At 38.0% G+C, this 24097-nt stretch overlaps 2 protein-coding genes across 6 annotated transcripts in view; both read right to left on the bottom strand.

Moving 5' to 3' along the window:
• LOC118235599 (transcriptional coactivator YAP1-like) overlaps nucleotides 1-15418 on the bottom strand; it is a 52236-nt gene extending 36818 nt beyond the window's left edge. For all 4 annotated transcript variants that reach the window (XM_035433095.1, XM_035433096.1, XM_035433097.1 and 1 more), the window contains exons 1-2: nucleotides 14600-15418; nucleotides 12660-12895 (exon numbers count right to left, since the gene is read on the bottom strand). In XM_035433095.1, coding sequence (XP_035288986.1) covers nucleotides 12660-12895; nucleotides 14600-14800 — 437 coding nt within the window. In that variant the 5' untranslated portion in view covers nucleotides 14801-15418. The remainder of the gene's footprint in view (nucleotides 1-12659; nucleotides 12896-14599) is intronic.
• A 1548-nt stretch (nucleotides 15419-16966) lies between these two features.
• Nucleotides 16967-21773, bottom strand: cfap300 (cilia and flagella associated protein 300). Of its 2 annotated transcripts, none has more exons than XM_035433122.1 (7): nucleotides 21594-21773; nucleotides 21217-21298; nucleotides 21040-21112; nucleotides 20603-20760; nucleotides 20321-20493; nucleotides 19700-19766; nucleotides 16967-19332 (listed from the first exon to the last, which is right to left on the bottom strand). In XM_035433122.1, the coding sequence occupies exons 1-7, from the start codon at nucleotides 21698-21700 to the stop codon at nucleotides 19165-19167; spliced, it is 828 nt and encodes a 275-aa protein (XP_035289013.1). In that variant the 5' UTR covers nucleotides 21701-21773; the 3' UTR covers nucleotides 16967-19164. The 2 variants fall into 2 exon arrangements, with proteins under 2 accessions (XP_035289013.1, XP_035289014.1); XM_035433123.1 differs by having other exon boundaries at nucleotides 21217-21327; nucleotides 21594-21712.
• Between the last annotated feature and the right edge of the window lie 2324 nt (nucleotides 21774-24097).

Below are 24097 nucleotides of genomic sequence, written 5' to 3'. Positions count from 1 at the left end.
ATTACAAGCTGCAGCCAAGCAGCTATAGCCATTTATTGATCATTCCTGTGCTGTGCAGAAGGCTACACACACATTCAATGTCATGCCCAGCATAATGATAAATGGACACAATCTTTGTTTTGCTTCGTTTTTTACCATTTGATGATTTCTTCCGTATTTAGTGTTTTCTTTTTATATATATTTTTTTGGCACCATATCAAAGATCCAAACCTTGCAATGTAAAACATGTTGTACCAAAAAAAACTTTAAAGAAATAAAAACAAAATACAAAATACAAAAGGGCAAGCCATTAAAGGCAAAAAAGCTTTATGCTCAGTCTGTCCATAATCAGCCAAAGCCATTAAATGCACCAGCTTATCAGTGGGTTTTACTGGTATTTGTTCATAGCAGCAATTGTCCATTTATTATGTGTCAAGCACGAGTTACAGTTGCTACAACTGCACATGTTATTTTAATCGTTTCCCACTGCTGCACACGAGATCTATTAATTTAGCCTAATTGATTATTGTTTTCAATACACTCAGATTTCTGCAGCTTTTTTCAGTCTTCCATGATTTTCAATAACTTTGCCGTAACTGCTCCATGACTTTACCAATATTTCCCATGACAAATATACAGCCTTAATAATAATTACCCTCTCTAAGACATCTGACCCAAATTAACCTGAGTTGCCCCTAGGTTCCTGCAGCACTGGTTAGTGCTACCTAACTGGCTTATTGTCACCGCCGTTGAAACATCTTACCTTCCGGGCGTGGAAGAGAAACCAGTTCCACAAACCACCATAACCTGTGCTACCACTATGCTGTGATTCAGCCATCACCACACGTACTGAGAAACTGAGGGGACGGCAGGAGTGGTTCTCGTATTCTACCTAGCAGACTGACTGTTTTTTTTTTTTTTTTTTTTTAAATAGTGAACTGTGTACAGGAGAGGAAGATGCGTGGCTGTCCACGTCTGACAGTTACTACACACATCAAAACAAAACTGAGTGCAGGGGGATGACCAGCCAACTGAACAGTGAGCCTACCTCCCCCTGGCACTGATTCATTCACTCAGCACCCCACCCCCTTCTCCTCTCTCTCCAAAGGCTGCAGACCTTGTTTATTAATAGATGCTCCAGCCATGGTTGTGCTGATACTGCACAGGCTGCCTTCAACACCAGATCAGGTGTCTGAGCTTTGATCTGGAGCAGGTAGGAGTCCAGCTTCACTCTTGCTGTCCCAGGTTCACTTCCTAGAGACTGTGTGGCATAAGACGCTCACCATTTCAACAGACCGAAATTGACAAAATTTCTCCCACTTGCTACAAATACTGCCAGCAAACAATTATAATTTTTTTACAGTGGCAAAACTGGTCACAGGATTATGTGACATTACGTTAATTCAATAAGCTGTGCAGACAGAAAAAAACAGATATAATAAGAATTTACAAGACTTTAGACACTCTTATTTATAAAATGAAGAGCACAGTTTTGCACACAGACAGACAGCCGGACTTAGCAAAATCAGTGCAAATTCAGTGCAACTGAAAAGGGCTGATGAGGTTAAAACAAGCCATGCAGTGAAAACTAAGGCTGCTGAACGAGCACACTGTGAAAAAAGATTTTTAATCGTTTTAAATTAAGACCGTACATCTTGGCTAAGAGAGATTACAAATCAAAATATCCGCAAAAATTATGAGCAGGTTTTGTAATGCACGTTGACCTTTCTTATTCTGACGTGCTGCAGATTTTTGCATAGTCCAAATATCAAATGTTGCTCCTGAAATCCACCGTTGTCAAATTCTATTGCAGCAGTGTTTTTTCCCCCACATCAAACTGCTTACTGTTACATTCTTCACCTTCCTCATTGGTAAGACAGACTAAAAAGATGAAAGTTGTTGACAAAACCACATCCTGTGGGAAAAGCAACCGCAGACACAGTCGAGGTCAATGACAACAGAAAACCAGCAAAGTGGATTCTGTGCTCCCATTTGATGCCAAGGCAAACATGGGGGCGGGGGGGGGAGAGAGAAGGGTAAGGATTCAGGACTGGGGGGTGGGGAGGGAGGTAATTTCAAACACCCTGCCAGTTTCTGATTTTAAATGGGCCATGACACAGTTCAGGTTGGTCAAAAGTAATATGTACAAGCCTCTCCCAAATACTATTAGCAATGAGCCCCTTTTTTTTTTACTTTTAAGAGAGGACTCATTTTAAGCTTTTAAATCAATCAAGTCTTGCCACTGTGTGTAGCTGATGTTTCAATGGATCACTTACAACACTCAACAGAAATGAGAAACTGGTTTAGTCTAGACTTTCAATTTCCAAACAAACCATCAGTATTTTATCGTTGCACTGGTCTAGATACCACGGTTACTGGGCTTCCAAGTGTTGTTCTCTCAAAAACACTTTCGTTTCTTTTGTCTATTACCATACAGTTAAATGCGAAAGTATTGGGACCGTGACACTGTTGTTGTTTTGGCTCTGTATTTCAGAATATTGGATTTAAGAACAATGAATATGAGCAGATTGTCAGCTTTAACTTGCGGGTATTTGCATCCACATCGGCTGCAGAACAGGCGCAGGGGTGGGGGGGAGGGGGCATGTATAAAAAGGGCTGTATTCCTACACTGATCACCTGACATGGATGCAAATAACCTCAAATTAAAGATGCCAATCTGCACTTTAACCTCATGATTCACCATTTTATTTCAAATCCAATATGCTGGACTACAGAGCCAAAACAACAAAAATAGTCTCACTGTCCCAATACTTCTTCAGTTAACCGTAGCTTTAGCAAATATTTTAATAACTTCATTTTTTTGCCTCATTAAAGAGAAGGATTGCATCTAGCCTAACATATGGTTCCAAGACAGAAGAAGTCTTGTTTACGGCAGAATAACATAATTCCTCATTGATCCCTTTCAGAAAATCCATCTACATTTTAACATATGCAGTGCATTATGTAGCGAAGAATCGAAATGCAATGATCAGACTTAAAAATAATCTAAGTGGCTTTAAAATAATGTTGGGGTACCATAGTAGCAACAAAGGTGGAGGGAGTGGAAAGTGATTTTCAGTTACTTTGGAAACAAGATGTGAGATGTATATGATGGGTGAGAATCAAAAGGCTTCTTTCTTTAAACAGAGTCTTTGGTCCAATTTCAAGGCAGTCTCATACAAAGACCTTTAATCTCACATTTCCAAGGTTCATCATGTTCAGGGAGGCCTGAGAACTAGCAAATGTGCTAAGAGATCACTGCATATTATCAAACTGTGTGCACCCCCACCATTTACTTGAGCAGAACAACCCAAATGCACCAGATGTCCTCCAGATGTTTCATTTAAAATACAAAGAAACCATGTGGTTCTGAACACCTTTCATCCAAGTAAATTTGCAGAGTAATAATATGTGCCTGTAACCAATTGGTCAAAAGATTGCCAATATTGGACAACTACCGAGACAATGTGGGGAAAAAAGAGAAAAAAAAGAACAGAAGGCATTCTGTAGAAGTCAGAGCAGGTCACAGACTGCACGCTACCATGCCCACAACCAGGCAGAGGGAGTGCGACACAAGAACTTGCGCACAACTGAAACTGTTAAGACAAGCTTTCCCAGTGATGTAAATAAACAATACTTTGTTGCACTCAAGACCAGCTTTTCCAGACCTCCAGACATCCAACATCAGTATTTCCCTTTAAAATTCACACTGTCAAGAGCCAAACTGGAGCAACCAACAAACAAGAAAAAAACTGTTGGAACAAAATATCCAATTACAGCAAATGTTGTTAGCTCATTATCTAACAAGAAGTACGCTGTGATAGATGGCAAAAATGTACCTGTTATCAACATGAGTAAAAACTGTTTTTTTTTTTTTAAAGACATTCCAAAATGAACTCATAATCACAACGGACAGATAAAGAGCAAATAAACCAGAATGCTAAAGATTAAAATGCTAAAAGATAAAAATATCTCATGCTACTTCACAAAATCACTGCAAATGGAGGGAGTGTGAAAGGAATGAAGCCTCCTCAACTCCAATCTAGTTTTCCAGATACATCTCTGGTATTAAGCCTGTAAATCCTACACAATTATTGGAGGCTTTTAAAGAAACTATACTCAAAACTCACTAAACTTGGGGCATGATCATAGAGAATATGCAGCTCATACTCTAAATGGAATGATTGCTCATTTTCACCCTTATTTTCACCCCATAGAAAATGATGTGCTCACTGTAAACATTGCCTACAGAATCTATTAAATATCACCTGCAAGGCAGCAAAAACAGCATTTAAGGCAAAGATACAAAACACAAGTGCACCTTTCATTCAACTTGAGTCGCCCAGCCAGATTACAAATACAACAAAGAATGTTTTTCACCAATAATTCTGTTCCCAATTACTCTAGATATAAACAGTAACTGAAAGTAACCAAATAGTGATATATAATTTTGATAAAGGCACCAACCTTACAGTTACCCAATCGGTACTTTGCACTGATCAATTATTACAACAAGAGACCAACAAAGAGTACATTAAGCAAAGAAAAGCACCTGCAAAATGAACACTCCTGAGAACTTTCATAGTTCCCCTTTAGGAAAATGTGTCCCTGTAGTAGGTCATTCTGGGAACTAAGCATGAGCAGCATGCCTGGACAACTGCCTCAAGAGATTATCGCAAATGGCAAATGAGGCCCCATCATCTGGCAGAAAGTTCTGTATGTGCTTAGTTGGAACGTTAGCATGAAATGAAGCCTTAAAGGTCCAGGAAACAGAAATCAGTGAATTCTTTGCTGATATGTTGTTTTAATACTTTTTTGCATTCAGAAATGGCTAAAAAATATTTTTTAAATGATCCTTGCAAAGCCTGTGCCAAAATTGGCTTGCTTTCCCCCATGGCTAAATGGTTTTCAGTGGGTGGGATTAACTAGGTGTTAGTTACATAACGAAAAAAAAGGCCAGCAAAATCCCTTCTATGTAATATGTAAATGCGCTCTTGCCACTTTTGTGCGGGTAAGGCAAGCGAAGTTGAAAATGACCCTTTTGTGGAGAAAGCACTATGCTTTTTTCTTTTCACAAAAATGGAGACCTACAAGAAATGGGTTTTATTATTGGAGCTCACGGGCACTGTAATATCGTAATAACCCCTACAGTTAGTATTTGTATTGCCCATTTTTACCAAGTAAGTTGGTAAGTAAGCCAAACGTTAGCTAGCAACAATTAAATAGCTTTCAAGCTTAGACGTGTGGAATCAAAGACTTTATTCGGGTGCAATGTCCGTAGTTTGAGAATGCTGTAGAGTCTAATGTTAGTGTACACAATAATCTAATAGTGTTTATTACAATTTAATGGTTAAATTTTGGTTAAAAACTTGAAATATTAAGACAATTGTACGTCTGGGGAATATAACCACAATGCCTGGACCTTTAACAACGAAGAAGAGCATCTGGTAATATGTCTGAATGGCATCACATTGAAGAATATATCGCAAGGGATACACATGTCGTCCCATATTGGAAAGTTTTTCCTTTTGTTGTTGTTTTTTTTTTTTTTTTTACAAATAAATACTTTACCCCAATTAAAGGGCTAGTTCACTTTTCGGGTTCATTTCAGTTTTAGGACAGAAATGTTTTTCCATTTACCTGTTTCTTTATGTGCAAAGAAGGCTATTTTCAATATTTAATTAAGTTTTGGATGATCTGACAGCTTTATAATGGCTGACATGGGCAATAAAGGGGTTTGTGGAAAATGCACTACTGGGTCCATCACATTTACAGAAAAGTTTGCTTCGCTCTTCGTGGCGATAAAGGACATGATGTCATGTAGTTTGCGCAAAATGAAGCCATTTTTCAGAGGTTGAATAACCTAAAAAATGGCTGTGTTTGTATGTTCCACTCGACTGCTGAATTTAACTACTATTTTACATTTTGAAATTAGTTTATAGCAACTACCAAACATATCTGTAGAGGTTATACAGTTACCTTACCATTCCAGCGAATAGCTCTATTCAACTTTTTTATAACTCCTCCCACAAATTTTGTGCAATTTTCACCAAATTTGGCTCAAACAATATTGTAAGCATCCTGACAAGGACTATTCAACAGCTTTTTGATATTTCAAACTGTTCTCCTGTAAAAAGCTAATTAAGCCTTTGGGTGGGGCCTGGGTGGGACATTTCCAACTCACAACTCACAACTACAACTCACAACTTTCCAACTCACAACTACAATGTCCGGTTTCCACAAAACTTAAAAGCTTTCATGAACACAAGACATTGATTTGCTGTATCAAGCTTGGAAAAATTACACCAAGGGGTGGCACTATAACACATCCTTCTGTTTTATTAGCATGAAGTTGAAATTGCAATAATTAAACAATCATAACTCCTGCACCGCTTGACCTAAAGACTTGAACCCAGTGCAGGGTCTGAAACTTTTTGTTGAGCCAGCCACAGTGCCTGGTGGATGAAAACATAATTATAGGCACTCCGACATTTTACCAGACACCATACGCACGTGTATGTGAGACTTCTGGGTAGCTGAAACAGTAAACGAGCCGCTTGCCACTCATGAATGAGCACCACTGTCTCGGTTCAAATCCGACCCGTGCCAGAGCCGACTGTGGCTGGCAGCCCTACAGGGGCGGCACATAATTGGCTTCACGTCAGTCAGGGATATTGGAGGAATACAGTCGGCAGGGCAACTCTTGCTGTCCGGTCGCCCATGACCAGCTCTCTGTGCACATGTCTATGACAGGGTCTCCTCCGTCCCTATTCTGTGTGCACAGCCTGTGACTGTGGTGCTCCAAATTTGGGTGGGATTGAAGAATTGAAGATGTCAAATTAAAAAAATATATATATAAAAAATGAGTGTGTAAAGTGTGAGTGTGTGTGTGTGTGTGAGTGTGTATTTGCATGTGTGCACATGAGTGAATGCACACACATGTGCACGTGAGAGAGAGAGAGAGAGAGAGAGAAGTTATTTTAACTGTGATACTGGTCACTATATAACACTGCATAAAATGATAACCCAAAGACAGAAATACCCTTCTCTTGTCCTGGCTAGCCTCTCTTCCTTCGCAACAAGATCAGCCCTCCCTTACTAGACAGATGCAATGTTTTAAAAAAGGCTAAATGGATAAAAAAAGAATTTTATCTTTTAGTACGGTGTATTAAATATAAAAAGTACATTACATAATCTATTTATCTGTAAAAAATGCACAAAATCATTGATTTTGTCATTCAGTAAGATGGACGACATCTTGGCAAAACAACCATTTTGTGTTTCTGAAGAACAATGCCATGTTGCTGAATGATAAATTTCCTACATAATCATTCATAATAGGCTATTGCTTGGCCACCTATATGCAAAGTCTGCTCTGACCATTTTTTTTAAATATATAAATTAAGCCTATAACCACTTTCTGGACATTGTTTTGCATGACAGACTTTTATTCGCCACTTTGTGCCAGAATGTTAACAGGTGAAATTATCAAAAAAGTAATTGCCACTAATTAAACACAGATGATGACGGACAGCGATGTTTGCAAGCAACACGCAGGTGTTGAATTCAGTTCAATTACTACCGTAGACATGCTGCAGTATTTTTAAATATTGTGAAGCGGCATGATGGGCTTTCTTAGAAACAGTGGGAAATTCCCTCATTAGAAATGAGACATACAACATTTAACTTGCACAAAAAAGTTCACGATTCAATTAATTAACTAATCATGGTCTTCAATCAAGACTAAGTAGAATCAGGTATCTTAGTGCTGGGCTAAAATGAAAAACCTGCAACTGCACTGTCCCTTTTTGGATAATATTGGACACCAGACCTGGGTCAAATACGTATTTGTTTTGGATTCAGATACTTTTCTATGCTCTATTGATCTTGCCTGGTGTAACTGAGACGGCAAATATGACCAGGTGGGGTTTGCACCTTTTGCAAGTATTTCATTGGTTCCAATACAACAGACAAGATCAGTAAAGCGTAGAAAAGTATTTGAATCCAAAACAAATACATATTTGACCCAGGTCTGTTGGACACCCCTGCTTCATATGGATGCACTTTTTTTCTACTGCAGTGATAGTCAATCATAGTCCTGGAGAGCCACAGAGTCCGCTGAGTTTTGTTTTTTCCTTAAGATCAGTGACTGATTTGAACATAGAAACCAAGTGACCAGAGTTAAATGTGTAATCAACCGCTTTAGTTCATCATTTTCACTGCTACTCAACTTCTGAGTAACAACGAAAACCAGCAGACCCTGCTAGGCTAGTTGGTGTTGCCACCCACTAATAAGAGCTGCAACGGCATGTGCTGGGAGAAACCAAAGGCAAACAAAATCCCACTGTCTTATTTAATCAATGATGTCAGCGTTTATAACAGTTTAATCCTTCTCATCAGGAAACATGTCCAATTGTTTTGAGTTGGACGTCATAACATCTTGCTTATACAGTCACTTTTGTCAAGTCAGACACTGACAGTTGAACTGTGGAGCTTTTTTTCTCAAATGATTTAAATGACCACATCTTGCTGAAAATTTCAGAAAAAAAAGGTATCAATATCACAGAAAAGCTGAGGTTGTCTAGTTCACAGCCATATACAAAACTGAAAATGTGCTTCTGGGTCAAAATTACAGGGGGGTGGGGAATAGCTACATTAACCCTGGCCCAATGATGGGATGTACCAAAGACCCTTTTCCTGCCAAGACAAGCCATGAACATATTTCATTGCACACAGAGCTAGGTCAATCAAAAAAATGTTACATTTTAAATAGTAAGAAAAACAATCTGAGAAAGGGGACTTGATTTCCCTTTGTAAAACCTTGTGGTACTCAACCCATTTCAAGCCATAGCCAGAAAGTAAGGACTTCCACTGCACAACACACACCTTCCCTGCTCATACAAAGGTCAAAAGATACATGCCCTTCTCAGTTGATATTATGTGCATCTCAATGTTATATACAAGAGAAGACAAGAGAACTATGACTTAGCTTGTTGTCAACTTGTTTTTTATAAAGAAATCAAATTTAACTATTTATAATTCAAATTCTTTGACTAGTTAAAATTGGATTTTTGATAAAGAATTCGTTTTCAACTATTTCTAATGTTAGTGAGCTTCATTTTGATGTGTGAATGAAGACGGGGTAACATTTGCATTGTGGACTTTCTTAAAGGGCCAAGCACCAAAAATCCACTTCATGAAAAATAAAGCCAACAAATTCTGGTTTCAGGCCATGATCCTTGGGAGAGTGGAACAATGTACAAAAGATCATGGGGTAGCTTTATAATTATACATTTTAAAAGCAGACTTGAAAAATGCAAATAGGCTGAATGTACTGACATCTTGTCCAGTTTGTCCAATGTAGCGGTAGTAGCAAAAGAAAAATGTGAGCATAAAGCTTGTCAACTCTTCGAAAATAAAATTATGGATCCTAAGGACACCATATCAAATTATTTTAAAGGTTTGTTGGCACCAAGACAAATTGAATTAATAATAAGGATCCATTAAGATATTACTGTTCACTACATTATACTGAGGTGGACCAGCTATCTTGTCATGTAATGGTTAACTTGGCTAACTAGGACTAATGCTGCCTTCAAGTTGTGTCGGATTTTTGGTCTACACAAGTTTCCTGCCAGAAAGGCCCACATGAACACCCTATGTCAGATGATCAAGATGGGAAAATTGGGATTCTAGCTAGGTGCAACATGACCTGACTCGGGAGAAAACTAGCTATGACCTGACATCACTATGTTTTGTGCTTATTCATGCTGGTAAGACATGCGATATGTATGCCATTTTTCAGATAGCTACCCAGATAGCAAGCGACTCTGGGTCTGACCTGCAAAGTCAGATTTGACGCAGCTCTGGCTCTGAGTCGCTAGCTAGCTATCTGCCAGCTACTGAGTCGCTAAACATGCCTATGTGCTATAAACAAACATCGGTCAATGGTGTTTCCCATTATGAATTAGCCTGCTGATGCTAACTTTGTGGACGCTGCTTAGTTATCATTAACAGTTAGGCAACTTCATTAATTGCAACTTCTGGCTTTTGCGTGTGTTGAGTACTAGAGAAAACATTACCTGATATGAAATGGACATTTCAGACATGAAAACTACAAATGATACCATCAATGACTTGAGTTTCAATGACTTGAAATGTCTGTGCGTAGCTTCAAAGGGGGTACTCAATGATAGTATTCAATAAAAATGAAGGCCCTACTTTTGGCTATTTCCAACAGCACAAGACATTTTGTCAGTGTTTCAGGGACATAGCTAACTCTCTCCTCATCAGTGTACTCGTTTTCTGCCACCACAATGCATGCGCAACTGTCGTGACCTAAACGTAACGTACGCTCCAAAATGGTCCATTGACCAGTCAACTATAATTTTGCTAAAAGAAAGTTGCTATGCACTTAACTCAGAAAGATGAGGCAATGATATCACAGTGCTCTGTAAACAGCAAGAAAAGAATTTGGCTACTGTACACTATGACAAGTGAAATTTAAAAATATTGTGTAAATTTATGGTTTTGATAAAGTAAGTCAGAGGTATCAATCTTACTAGGGAATTACACTAGTTACAATTTTTTTTAATTTACTTATTGGTAAACTACCTTACTAAAAACAGTTGCATTCAGTTACATTCAACAAATAAAATGGTAGACCTATATTCATTTAATTATGGCATTTATTCAAACAAAAAAACAAAGTCACATAGCCTAGTAATGTAGGATAGGATACTAGAACGTAATTTTACAAAAATGTTAGTCTAAAGTTTTTGCATTCCAAAGTGTCTTACAAACTGCTAAAACAAATAGATTATTTTGGCGACAGTAACCATTCATTGAGTTTAACATTCAAAGTTCTAATCCTCGTTTGTTACACAAGATATCGGCCAAGTGTTAATATGATTTATTGTTAAATTCAATACACAGGGAAAATAATCAGCCTTTAAATAGGTTTTAAAAATATAGGATATAACTGGGAATGCCATGCTTTGTTGCCAGAATGCTCAGCATTAGTTATAAAACTATGAATAATAAGGGAATGTGATGTTGTGCATGAACATTCGTCAAACGTGATGAGGCTTTTCTGTCATTGCATCCTGGCCCTCTGAACAAAGTTAGCTATGTGCTCTGCAAGGAGGCATGTGTCCAGACACATTCTTTGTTTCCCAATGAAAACTAGTCTTGCTCCCATTATCCGTTCACTACACTGCATATGTGTACTAACCAGCTGGTAATTTACAAACACAGCTTATTAGTTTTGTCATTAAACAATAGCAACTAACAACTCAGGAGTCGAATGAGTCCGAATTTCACAAAAGCGCAATAACATTGCCTGAATCATCCAGACCCCTAATCACCATGTCAGTGTCATTGTTTTCCCGACTGAAAAATAAAACAATTACATGAACACGGCAATTTTAGGGCCGGAGCCAGGCTAACAACATATATTGTTGTCTCCAATATTGTTTACTCAATGCTTATGTCATATCAATTAGTGTATTATGGCTGAAATATAATTATTAAACTGTTATTTTTGGTACGGCGGATATTCTATTGTGGTGGGCCATCACTAATATGCACACTGCAGCTAGGCTGTGGGACACATTGACGTTGGACGTTTGTCTGGATTCTGGTCTATGCAAAAAAATTATTATTCCCAATAGAGAATTGAATTTTCACTAGTTACAATTGGAATTATTGATATCAAATTCAATTTTAGAATTCAATTTGAACTAGTTCAAATTGGACATTTTAATTTTAATTAGTTAAAATTAAATTATCAATGTCAAAAATTCCTATTTTAACTAGTTGAAATTCAAATCTGGACAACTAATTCTAGTTTTAACTAGATAAAATGCAGTTCCTGAAATCAAAAATGAAAGGCCCCACTGAAATGAAAGGGAAAAATGCTTTGATCATAACTACTTTAAATGTAATTACTGATAAAGAATTAAAATTACAAATAAAAATTTTATTCTTCATCAAAAACTAGCAGAATAAAAGCTTAAACAGCTTACCATAGTGAACCCCTCTTTGAGAATCAAACCTTGTTGGAACCCCAAAAAATATCTTCAATATGAGCTGGAGAATGTTTGACATGACAATAACAACTTTGAGCTGCAAGCAAGTTCTCTTAAATCTCCCAAGTATTCCCCAGAAAGCTGCAGAGGATACAGATTTGTCACTATAATTTATGAGTGCACTGCAATTTGAGTCTCTGTACTGCAGAATAATGTAGCACTAGTTCAGTTCACTGTCCTCCCTCCAAAGCAACAGAAAAGATCCAGATATAATGTGTGTACTATAACGGTTCAGGAACGGCTTGAAACTCAAAGTTTGCAGGCTCAATTCCCAGCTGAGGTAATGCCACTGTATCCACAAGGTGTTTAACCTGAACTGCCTCAGGAAAAAACCAACCTGTATAAATGATTTTCATGTAATTTGTGAAAGTCGCTCTAGAGCGTTTGCTAAATGTCAAAATGTAATGCTGGTGCTATGCAATTATAATTTCAGCCAAGCAAGGTAGCATTTATGTGCAAAAGTGTCTGTTGGATTTGGTAGTGGGAGGCTGTGGGAAAGGCTGCACAATCTCTCACAAAACCAGAGGGAAAAACTGAAAAGAACGGTTATATACAGCACAGAAAATGCCAAAGTACTGGCAGCACACTCACTTAAGAAAGTATCTCTGTCCGGAAGAGGTCTTGGCCATTTCCCACCCCGGTGGGAGTGGTATGTCATCAGGGATTTCGAAGGAGGACTGGAGGACGTGCTGCGAGGAAGGGCCAGGAGGAGGGACGCTGCCCATCGGTCCAGGTGACAGTGTCCCCAGCTGGAGGGAGGCGGGCGAGGAGTGCGCCCTCACATGCTGGGGAGTGAGGGCACCCGCAGAGCCGGCATCTGTGCTGGCCTGCAACGGGAAACCAAATGTGCGAGAGTTTGAGCTAAGCAATCGAGCCCAGGTGCCTACTTAATATGCAAAATAATACAACTGCATGCAGTTAAAAATGAAACTTGCCACACTTTGCACAAAAAAAAAAAAACACATTTGAAATATATATCCATTTAATAATTAAAAAAATTTTGAGGCCATGGCAGCCAAAACTTTTAGTTTCTTAATACTAAAGTAAATATTTCCTAGGAGCAACTGTTGCACTTTATTTCCCACAGCAAAGGGAAACAGCAACAGGGGGCAAGGGAGGGTAGGGCATCGTGGGGGGGGTGGGGGTTAGATTTTGCACACTTCACAGACTGGAGTTCCATGCTTGGTTTGAAACTAAATTTATTGACTGCAAGTATTTAACCTAAGGGTGTTTACAGTGGAAGGGGAAATGAACAGCTCCAGTGGCCACTGTTCCCAAAATCTCTGGCAGACTTCCTCTGCCCACCAAGCAAGTAATAATTATGTAGGCCTACAGCATTTTTTTTTGTTTTTGTTTGATTGTTTGTTTTGTTTAATATCAAAACATTTCTTGCATTCTAGGAATCTCCTCCGTGATAAAATATGGCCATATTAAAAACGTATGTGGTGATAACAAAAACATGTATATTATTTTAAAATGATGAACATGTCCAGCCACTGTTTACTATAGAAAAGGAGGAGCAAAACGGAAGCATTCCAAAGGTTAGCACTGATTTGTTCCTAGGAAGTTTGTGGCCTAAGGCTGCACGCACGAATGGCACTAACTGACTCGCCAAGGAATCAGAAATAACAGCAAAATACAAAATATCTAAAGCAGAACCTCACTTTCTGATCTGCGCCAGTTGTTAAAATGCTTAAAATAAAAACTCGTAACCAGAGCCCCACACGTCTACCTAAGACTACAGTGATCCAAAGGCAATGAAGCACAGAGCGTTCTTTCACTAACTTCCAACGTTTCAGGAAATGAATGTCAGTAAAGAGTTGCGTTCATACACTGGCATTGGTTGGTAATTTTGAAATAAATACAAAAATTGTAGGCCTACAGTTACAGCAAGAAATATGGGAAAACAGTCTGTGATTGATACAACTAAGTTCTAACCAATATTTAGAGGATTGCATTATAAATCTCTAACTTTTAGTTTAGTATGATTTTGGTTATGCAATTATTTTCCCTCGAACTGGCATCCTTTATTATTTATTTACAGTTAGCCTGCATGCCGCATATCCCAACAGAAGAACCCGAATGCCATTTTGCACATAAGTTGGCTAGTTATTTCGCCGTTTTAGAACTTCCGTCCATTATGTGGTGGAATTTAACTTGCTAGGAAAACAAAGGGCCTTAATTCGCAACAATTTGGCAGAACACGTTTACGTTACATTTTCTTAGTATAAAAACCTTGAACCAACGAGCCAAAATGTTATGAAAATGAAATGCCTTCCTATTGCAAAAGAAATTATAGTGTGCTCCCCTGAACATCGCTCTCTTTGGAAGTTTCGTCTTTCCTTTGCCCAGGCAGATGAACACAATCTTTATTTGATGGCTATGGTGTTCCTACATTGCAGTGAAAAAAGACTCAACTCGAGTGCTTATTCTCAGCGAAAAGGGCCGCTGGCGAAAATATGGAAACACTCAAGTTCGAGAACTTGGAAAAAATGAAGGCGGGGGGATGGGAAGTAGAAATTGGGGCTTACTTGTCTGGAGTGCGATTTTGGCTCGGGCTGTTTGAAGAAGGAGTCGGGTAGCTTCCTCATCCTCATTGGTACCGTGGGGGGGACGTTGGCATTTTTTGGGTTCATCACAGCGTTGAAAAGAGCTTCCAAATCAGTCTCTGAATCGCCCCGGACGTGGACGATTTGGTGCCCGGTCGGGGGGTTATGCTGGCTCGGATCCATAGTTCCGAAAGGAATGCAAATAACTCGATAACTTAAAAAAAAAAAAAAAAAAACTCAAAATTAATCCAAACGTTTGGAACGCCCAAATGTTGACCTCTCGACAGCAACCATATAGACACTTTAAGGTTACCGAAAAGCCAGGAAAAGTGTTTAAATTCCTTCGCTATTCCCTTAAAACCAATGAAATCGTGTGGAACAGCTACAGTATTTACAGTTTTTTATTGTCAACTATGTCCGGATTAGTCGTGCTAGCTAACGTTCGCAAATTTGATAACTAGGCTTCCAGCACGGGTCCAATCCAAGGCAATATCGAGTACTTTAAACAATTCTTGTGAAAATGAATGCCGCCGTTTGCAAAAGAAAAGGGAAAATAAAAAAGCCCAGGGGCAAAACACTAGCTGTAAAGTTTTTCCTCCTGTGTCTCCAAACAAATGTACAATTTAATTCCGATTAGCCTACTGCCTTAGACCGCCTACGATAGGCAACTTCTACGGGCCGCCCGAACAAAACGAAAAACTTCGCCGTGCATCGCAAATCACTGCTCTTCTGAAAATTACTTCGTTTTCCAAAACTTCGTCTTCAACTTTTGCTGTGACATCAAACTTTTATGACTCATGTGATCTGTGACTCGGAGGAAGGCGGAGCGTGTGTGGTCGATCAAGGAGGGTAAGCTTTAAAGCCGCAACATTCATTTCTCTGTGGGAAAAACACTTTCTCCTGATGCAAAAAACAAGCTCGGACATTTGGACTTACTCAGTGTTTTGCTCCATCCAATGATAATTTATTTGAAAAGTAATATATCAATATGTGTTGATGTCACTATCATATGGATTTGGCCTAGTTTACCTGTGTAGGCGTAGGATAGTCTACACGCCCAATATGCAGGTTTTTAAATGCAATTAATACACTCTGTAGCCTATACCTCACTGAAATCAAATTATTCTATAAACTATGCTAAATCAAATTTTCCAGTGCACCTACTATCCTAAGCAAATCTACGGTTTGGCTGGTTAACTACACATAATAAAATGTATTTGAATAAGCATGTATATGTATAGTCATAGAGTGGTATGCAAAGATATGGGCACCCCAGGTCAAGTTGTATGTATTGTTGAATTTCCTAGTTTTAAATAAAGCAGTGAATGTGGTGTGTGCAAAAGTTTGGGCACCCTGTCAGTAGTAACACCTCCTTTGGCAGAAATCACAGCTTCCAAATGTCTTGTTGCCAGGCAGCTAACAGCCTTTCTATTCTTGCTTTTTTGGAAAATTTTCCAACCAGTCCCACTCATGCCACATTTACTGATTATGTATTTTATTTCATTTTATTAGTTGTTGAATTCAGCAATTCATTATAATTTGCAGAAATATGTCATGTTTTGTTCCCTGCAGAAGTTGTGTTAACTTCCTTTTAAAAATATGCTATTTGACTTGGGGTAATATAATCACCTGCAGGCTGTTTTAAATTGAAATTGAGTGGCTCAGTAACTTTTAATGCTAATAAGCTATGGTGAAAGAGAAATCACTGCAAAAGAGAAACAACTGAAATATTAATGTATCTATCCTTAATGTATTACTGATATGCAAATTTACTAGTAACAGTACCATTCATTTATAATTTTGGCCACAGATTAAGACAGAGCAATAGCAAAAATATATTTTATATTTTATTCATAAATGCAATTTCCAACAGTTTTTTATTTTTATTTAGTTGCAATATTTTGTACTTCAAGATGTCTAGCTGAAGCTAGCAACATGCTGGTTAATACTAGATCAATGCTAATGTGCTCTCGCTCTCTCTTTCTCTCTCTCACTCTCATACCCCCTCCCCATGAATCCCCATATACATTAAGCAATAGCTTTAAACTGAATACAAATACATAGATCACTATTTACCAAGAAATTAGACCAACTTGCCTCAAAACGGTTCCAGTGTAATAAATCTCATAAATATGGTAAGCCAGATGAAATGTTAAATTTCAAAAGAGCTGTGAAATTCACTCAATGTGAATATATGGGGATTTTACCTGAGAAATGCATTTTTAGTCAGCAACATCCATGTTTAAGTGAAGTGTGTTGCTCCATTTTTTTTTTGTTTTTTTAAAAAGCCATAATACAAGTTTAACATGAAACATTTAAAAGGCCATATGAATAATACAAATTACACTCTTAACATTTTATATTTATTAACCTGAGATCATGCACAGCATAAACATGACAGTCATTTTAACAAACTGATTTTTAATCATTTTATTGTGTCACTGTGGTCAATACATGATAATCAATATAAAGAGCATAATTCTTAGAGACAATTATTCTCTGCAGTAAGAGAATGCATTGAGTGCATTGCCATAAAACAGTAAAAATGACCATACTAGAAAACAACAGGTATGTGGCTTTACGGAAAATGAAACACAGCTATCACAGACATTCATTATGTACTGACATAATTTCATCTTTATTGTGAGTGTATATTCAGTGCATGAACTTAATTACAACATCAATACCCATGCTGTATAAGTCACTCTGCATATGACTGCATGTGAAACAGACAAATCTTTACAGAAATTGAAAATATTTCAAAACATGTGGGTATAGAATAAAAGGAGAGGGCATATAAGATTAGCTTGACCAAGAAATTAACTGCATCATATGTTAAATTAGATTATAATATAAAAGCGTTATTAATGAGAGAACAGTTGAGCAATTCAAAGTGGAGAGGAAGGTATCATTTTAATATCCAACCGACAGCTTAGAAAAGGGGGGGGGTTATTTTTGAGGGATGAAAAAAGCAGTTAAAATGACTCAGGTTAGGTCGTTGTGGGATAAGGAGGTGGCTGGCTTGCATGTAATATTTTCCTGTGAACAGGATTATCAAGAAAGAAAAACTTAGTTCGCGGAGCTTTCTAAGTTGGAAGTGGCATAATTTTAACTGGAGACTTTGCTCAGAGGAACTGAAAACCAGCCTTTAATAATAAAAAAAAATGTTGCCATTTCTTTACTGTATTGGCCTGTTTACTAGAATATGGGCTACATTAGATGGAATAAACATTAGTGCAGTGGTTTTCCTGGGGACCCTTGTGTATGCTTGTCTGTGTTCAAACCACAGTTGTAATCCCATAGATTTAACAAACTGTTAATTTGTCTTAATTACAATTTTGCTGTTTTGAGGGATTATTTACCCTTAGCCACAGTGTCAGAAAGAGCTATGCATGCCATGAAGAATAAAAATCCCATATGTACATAGTGCTAGATTGCAAGTGCTTACATAAAGAGAGGTCATTTTTTTAACTGATCAAATTAAAGAGCAAGGTGAATCAATTGGCTCCTAATTGCTTTGAAAATGATAATGAGCCAAACCTGCATTGTGTAACACAATGTAGGTTTGATTTATCATTTTCTTTGAATTCTTCATGATCAACCAAATGGCTTGTTTTAGCGTCCACACTTCCACCAATTAGGAGCCTGTTGTTTCACCTCAGTCTTTAATTTGATCAGTTAAAAAAAAAAAACCTCTCTTCATTTACAGTAATCATTTGCAATATAGCACAATGTTATTAATGATAATAATTATTTCTGACATAATATAGTTTAAGAGGGTATATATTCCCTCAAAACAGGAGAAGTATAATTAAGAAAAAAATATATCTTGTCAAAACTATGGGATTGCAGATGTGGTTGGAGCAAAAACCAGCATACACAGGGTCCGCAGGACTGAGTTTGAAAACCACTGCATTAGTGGCTGTTTTTTAACAGCGGAAGGCAGCAATACACTGATGCATCTAATCTGCCACAATAGAAAAACGAATATTTGAAAACATTTATAGTATAATTCAGTACTTCACAATACATTGAACATATACAAATTGCCAGGAAAATTTTTCATATATTACACTGCTGCAAAATAGATTTTCTTTATATTTTCCTGACAATAGGTAATGACCAAGCACAGCAATAACTGAGGAACAGCACTTTACATTGAATGTTTCTGTCAAAGAAAATTTTGAGGTACAGCCATCAGGTCCTGATTTTCTTGTGGAGACACCTCCCAGCCCTGTTGGGACCATGCAGTCTATTGGCCAGGGGCCCTATGTAAGATCATAACATAATATATACTGTACAAGGAAATGTAAGAATAAATAAAACACTGTTCTTGTTTTTTTGTGGGATGAGTGTGACAGAACCATTCCATCATCTTTTATGAAAATATTAAATAACATGTCTATACTTTAAGATAGATAAAGTAGTGGGAAATTAGTTTTTGAATAATACATATAGGCCACAACAAGTTGGACTAAAAACTTTGGACTAAAGAGTTGTTTGTTGCTTATCGGACTGTACTGCCTTTTTCTCTTTCCCCAAATAATTTATTGGACCAGCTCAGTGTGAGACATATCTCTATCAGTGTCTGTAACCACCCCAATTCCATAGGAATGGTACAGGACATTCACATTCCGTTTGAAAGGGTCAACAATTAAGTAAGCAAAGGTCTGATCATCCTCTGTTTCTGATGGGTAGCACAATCCAGAGTCATCCTGAGAGAATTAATAGGAAGAAAGGTTACTGTTGTGTATCATACACATACACACATGCGTCCATTGACAAACAAACATACACATAAATATACTCTCATAAGCATGCATACACACAAATGCATGCAGGCACATACACACATGCACCTGCGTGCAAACAGAATCAGAAGAATGGGTCATGGTCTTAGACTTACAGAAAATCATGATGATAAACATGAAATTACATTTAAAGTGTAGGCATTCATTGACTCACAAGAATGTTACAGCAAAAGCAGACAACATTCTGCTTGTCATAAATTTATACCTTTATACAAATAACTATGATAAAGTAATTTTATAAAGTTCATATGGTAGTACTGGCAGTACTTACATAGGCTGTGACTTTCAGAACTGTTGAGACAATTTTGATTTCTTTTGTTTCTGGATCTTTCTGAACACTGGAAATTAAAATATAACTTTCATGCTGTCAATTTTCAAACGATTCCTATTTAATATGAAATTACTTTGAACATGTAATGTAATTCCTTGTGCCGCCTGGTTGTTCTTAAAAAAAAACAAAAAAAAACTTCTACCCCTATTTTCTTGAACTAGACCCTAGGTCCTGTGTTTCTGCTCATTGTTCTAACCTCCTCTAAAAACCAAGATCAGTAAATAAAATGTAAAGGAGACAACTACTTTCGCGTATAATTTCTGTTCTACTGTTGTTCCGTGACAATAAGCTATTATTGTCATATTATTACTACTATTATTCCATAACAGACAGTCCAAACAAACTTGCAAGAAAGGGTGGTTATATTGTTACACATGCATAGGGCCAGATTGGTGTAGTTCCACTTGAAGTCTAAACCTTTTAAAATAAGACATAATTGGCACACAACCAGGAATATATGCAATATCCTATGACAAATTCAGGATATGGTCAAGTTTTCCAGCAACAGATGACCCACAGCAGATGGGCTATAATATTTTAGCTTCAGCTTGGTGCACTTACCTGAGAATATCCTTGTAAATTAATCTTGTAGTTTCAATATAATGGGTGACAATGTCCTCGTACTGACAAAGTTCCCCTCCTAAGCAAAGGTGTTTGAACAGCCTGAACAGAAATTCCTGTCGATCTTCTCGACTGATTATTTCATAATTTTCAGAGTCTTCAATCATCAGCATCTTCAAGCAGAAAACCAAAAAAATGTTTTGTACATTGTTTATGCTATTCTGTTTAAGGTAAATTGTCCCAGAAAAGGAAAAAAAATCCCATAAGAGAATGAATAATTACCTTTCTTAGTTCATCAAAGTCTGCATAGTACTCGTGAAAGCATTGAGTTATGTGCCCAGTAGGTCGCACGATTCCGCAGGAATAGAGGGGATCAAACATATCCACGGAAATCTTTGTGCACGGCACCGTTTCCACTGTTACGTTAGTCACTTTCCTTCCTGCAAAGAGGGAAAACATGAAATAGTACTTACAATTCACGTATTTCAACAGTTACGATTATAACATACGTGCATGTAATGATACGATTATGTATCACGTGCATCTGATGAGACGTCCAAACAAATTTCACTGTGATGCAGACGACAAACATACATCCTTAAATCATTACACTCCAGTCCATATTCATGTGTCCTAGCTAATTTAGAGATACGATGAAGTGACAACTATCGAAACGAATTAACGTTCGATTTAGAAGACGGATGAGCATGTCGACATACCTAAATTTTTCCATAATCCAGCAGCTCCTACCACTTTCAAATTGGACAGAACACATGGATCTTTGAAGAAATCCTAAAATACAAGTACACAAGTTATTAGTGCTAGCTGTCACAAAACGAAACAAGAATGAGGCGTCATTTAGGCTATATAAGTGACTTGCAAGTGCATTTCCTTACCGACACGAACTCGTGTGATTTGTAAGGATGGAATGGCTGATCAAAAGTAAAGGCTTGTGCGGTTATTCGCCCCAGCATGGACCTGGATTGGAAATTAACCCAAGAACATCACTAAAACGCAATAAAATGCATAGAATGTTCATATTAACCAGTTGGCCAAACGAAGTATATCAGTTGTTAAAGTTATCTACATTTTCCCCCAAATCTCACTCAAAAAAGGTCATTACGTAGGCTAACGTTAGACTATGTTTACCAGAACATAGCAACGTAACGTTGTAGCCAACAGCGTGAATTTATGCCCGGCAGACTAGTTATAAATGCCCTAACAAGATTGCACGATTAATACTGAAATTATAAATGAATGAAAAAGTCATTACCATTTCATCAAGAGTTCTGTAGTATTTCTGTCTTGAAGAAAGGAAAATGTTTTACAATAAATTAAATTAAAGGTGAATTTTTGTTCCAACGAATCTCCCGCAGCCATGTTAGTTGTCGCTGAAGTCACTATGGCAACAAACTCAACGACTTGCTTGAACCTCGCTTGAGTGCATTGCTTGAACCGCTATCAAGCGTGCACAAATTTACTGATCTCACCACATAACTCACAACATAACTGTGGATCTCAGTGACACCAAGTCAACTGATGCGGGGTTCGTACACATTCTAACAATTAACAAACGCAATGGGCGCAGCAACATTGGATTGCAGTTCACGAGCATACAAATAAAGAGACGTATGTTATAATTAGTGCTCAAAAAAAATCTAAATAGAAGTAGATAAAACCATTTAGGTTGGGGTACTAGCGCACGGGACCACTTTTGACCCCCTAATTCGGGAGTTACAGAGATCGTTCTGTCACTGTTATTAGATATCAGCTGCTAATCAGACTCTAAATTGCTCATAGGTATGAGTGTAGGAGTGAGTGAATGGTGTGTGTGTCCTGCGATACAGTTGAGGCCATAAGTTTTCATACACCTAGGCTAAAGATATTCAAACTCAGTTTTTCACAACTCTACATATTTCATGTTACCATAGGCCCTAGGCCTACATTTCCTTTGGCAAGTCAGTTAGGGCATCTGCTTTGTTCACATCAGAGGTAATTTTAAAACAGTCGATTAGAGACAGATTTATTTCAGCTTTAATTCAAGGTGTATGTAAACTTTTGGCTTCAACTGTAGATTGGTGGCCTGTCCAGGGTGTATTCCGGCCTCTTGCCCAGTGCATGCTGGGATAGGCTTCAGCACCCCCATGACCCTGCCCAGGATAAGAGGGTATAGACACAAACGTATGTCTATGGGTATAGATAGGCCTACTGGATGTATGGATAAAGACACACATTGTAAATACTACAAGCATTGTTTCTCCTGAATATTTTTTCCATTGAGTTCAACAGGAAAATTAATCAGGATATATCTACTGCATATCTGGCAGCAGCATGATGGTTTGAGGCTCATTTGATACCTTGGACCCTTGATGACTAAAAGCCATTTAGCCAACAAATGTGTTCCATACTGTATCAGCATAATTTACAGCTGAATCTAGTCCCACCCCCCAATTCCCATAGAGATCCATTCAAATGCAAATAATTTTTATATCGCTTGTAGGACAACCTGACAATAAGATATCCAGACTCTGATGATGTTGATAGGTCACAGACATCAGGAAGTCATGGCATGCAAAGGATACGCAACCAAATACAAAACATGACTCTTTTATTTGACATTATGTTAATGTGTCTAAAACACTGAAATGGGGGACTATGTATAAAAAGTGCTGTAACTACTACATGGTGAAACCAAGATGTATAAGAATACCCTTTAATAGAAGGGTTACATGTCTTGTTACATGTCTCCATGCAGACACATGTTTCCACAGTACAAGAATGTGCACCAACCCTGCAGGCTGCAGCTGGACCTGGGATGGTCTCACAGTTATCAACCACACTGGGTGTGTCTCCATGCAGTGCAACAAGGACATTTGGTGAATGACTGTCATTTTTGGGGTATAAGGAACCCTTGTAAATTAGTAGAAGATCCATGTTGTAACGTTGCAAAAGGTAATGGATTTGTTGTATTAATCTGGAAGGATCCGAGCGTGTCGGTTGATACAGAAATAGGTTTCATATTATCTGGCCTAAAAATTGTTTGGGTTTCACAGAATTAGAAGGATCTCTCCAAACTGATAAATATTATAGTGTCACAGAGGTGATGTAATCAGAAGACATAAGGATCTGCTCTTTGATACTGCAGGATGAGTGGGAGCCACTGGGTCCACAGTGAACACCATTTCCATGGCTATGGAATCTAATGGGCTGACAACCTATTGGGCTGACAACCTATTAGCAACAGGTACTATATTGGTGGCAAAAGGATGACTACTTTCTAACCAAGCTAGTTGCCATCTTGCTTCTGCTACACGATACCCTTTTTCTTAAGCATTTGCTTGAAAATAGTACAGTTTATGAGACAATTTTTGTGGGAGAGAACAAGCACCTGAGGATGGAGAAGATGTGTTACTGAACTGGCATGGAATTCAGAATAGAGGTGGCAGCTTTGACAGGTGACCTTCTCTTGTCACACAAGGTTGGGTGTGGTCAGCAGTCCTTAAGAATACAGAGCTGGCATCCTGGGTGGCGGCGGGGAGGGGACCCGGTCAATAGTTGGGGTTTGCCACAATGGTGAGACCATCCAGGGTGAGGTGCTAATTCCAGCTTTTATTAAAGGGTATTTTTATGCATTTTGGTTTCACCACATAGAAATGACAGAACTTTACTTCCATAGTCTCCCCATTTCAGGGCACCATTAATGTTTGGGACAAATGGCTCCACAGGTGTTTCTGTTAAGTCAGGTGTTCAATTGCTTCCTTAATGCAGGTATAGGAG

The sequence above is a fragment of the Anguilla anguilla genome, chromosome 9 (genome assembly GCF_013347855.1).
Source record: "Anguilla anguilla isolate fAngAng1 chromosome 9, fAngAng1.pri, whole genome shotgun sequence".
Classification (NCBI taxonomy): domain Eukaryota; kingdom Metazoa; phylum Chordata; class Actinopteri; order Anguilliformes; family Anguillidae; genus Anguilla; species Anguilla anguilla.
This window is presented reverse-complemented; position numbering and strand designations above follow the sequence as displayed.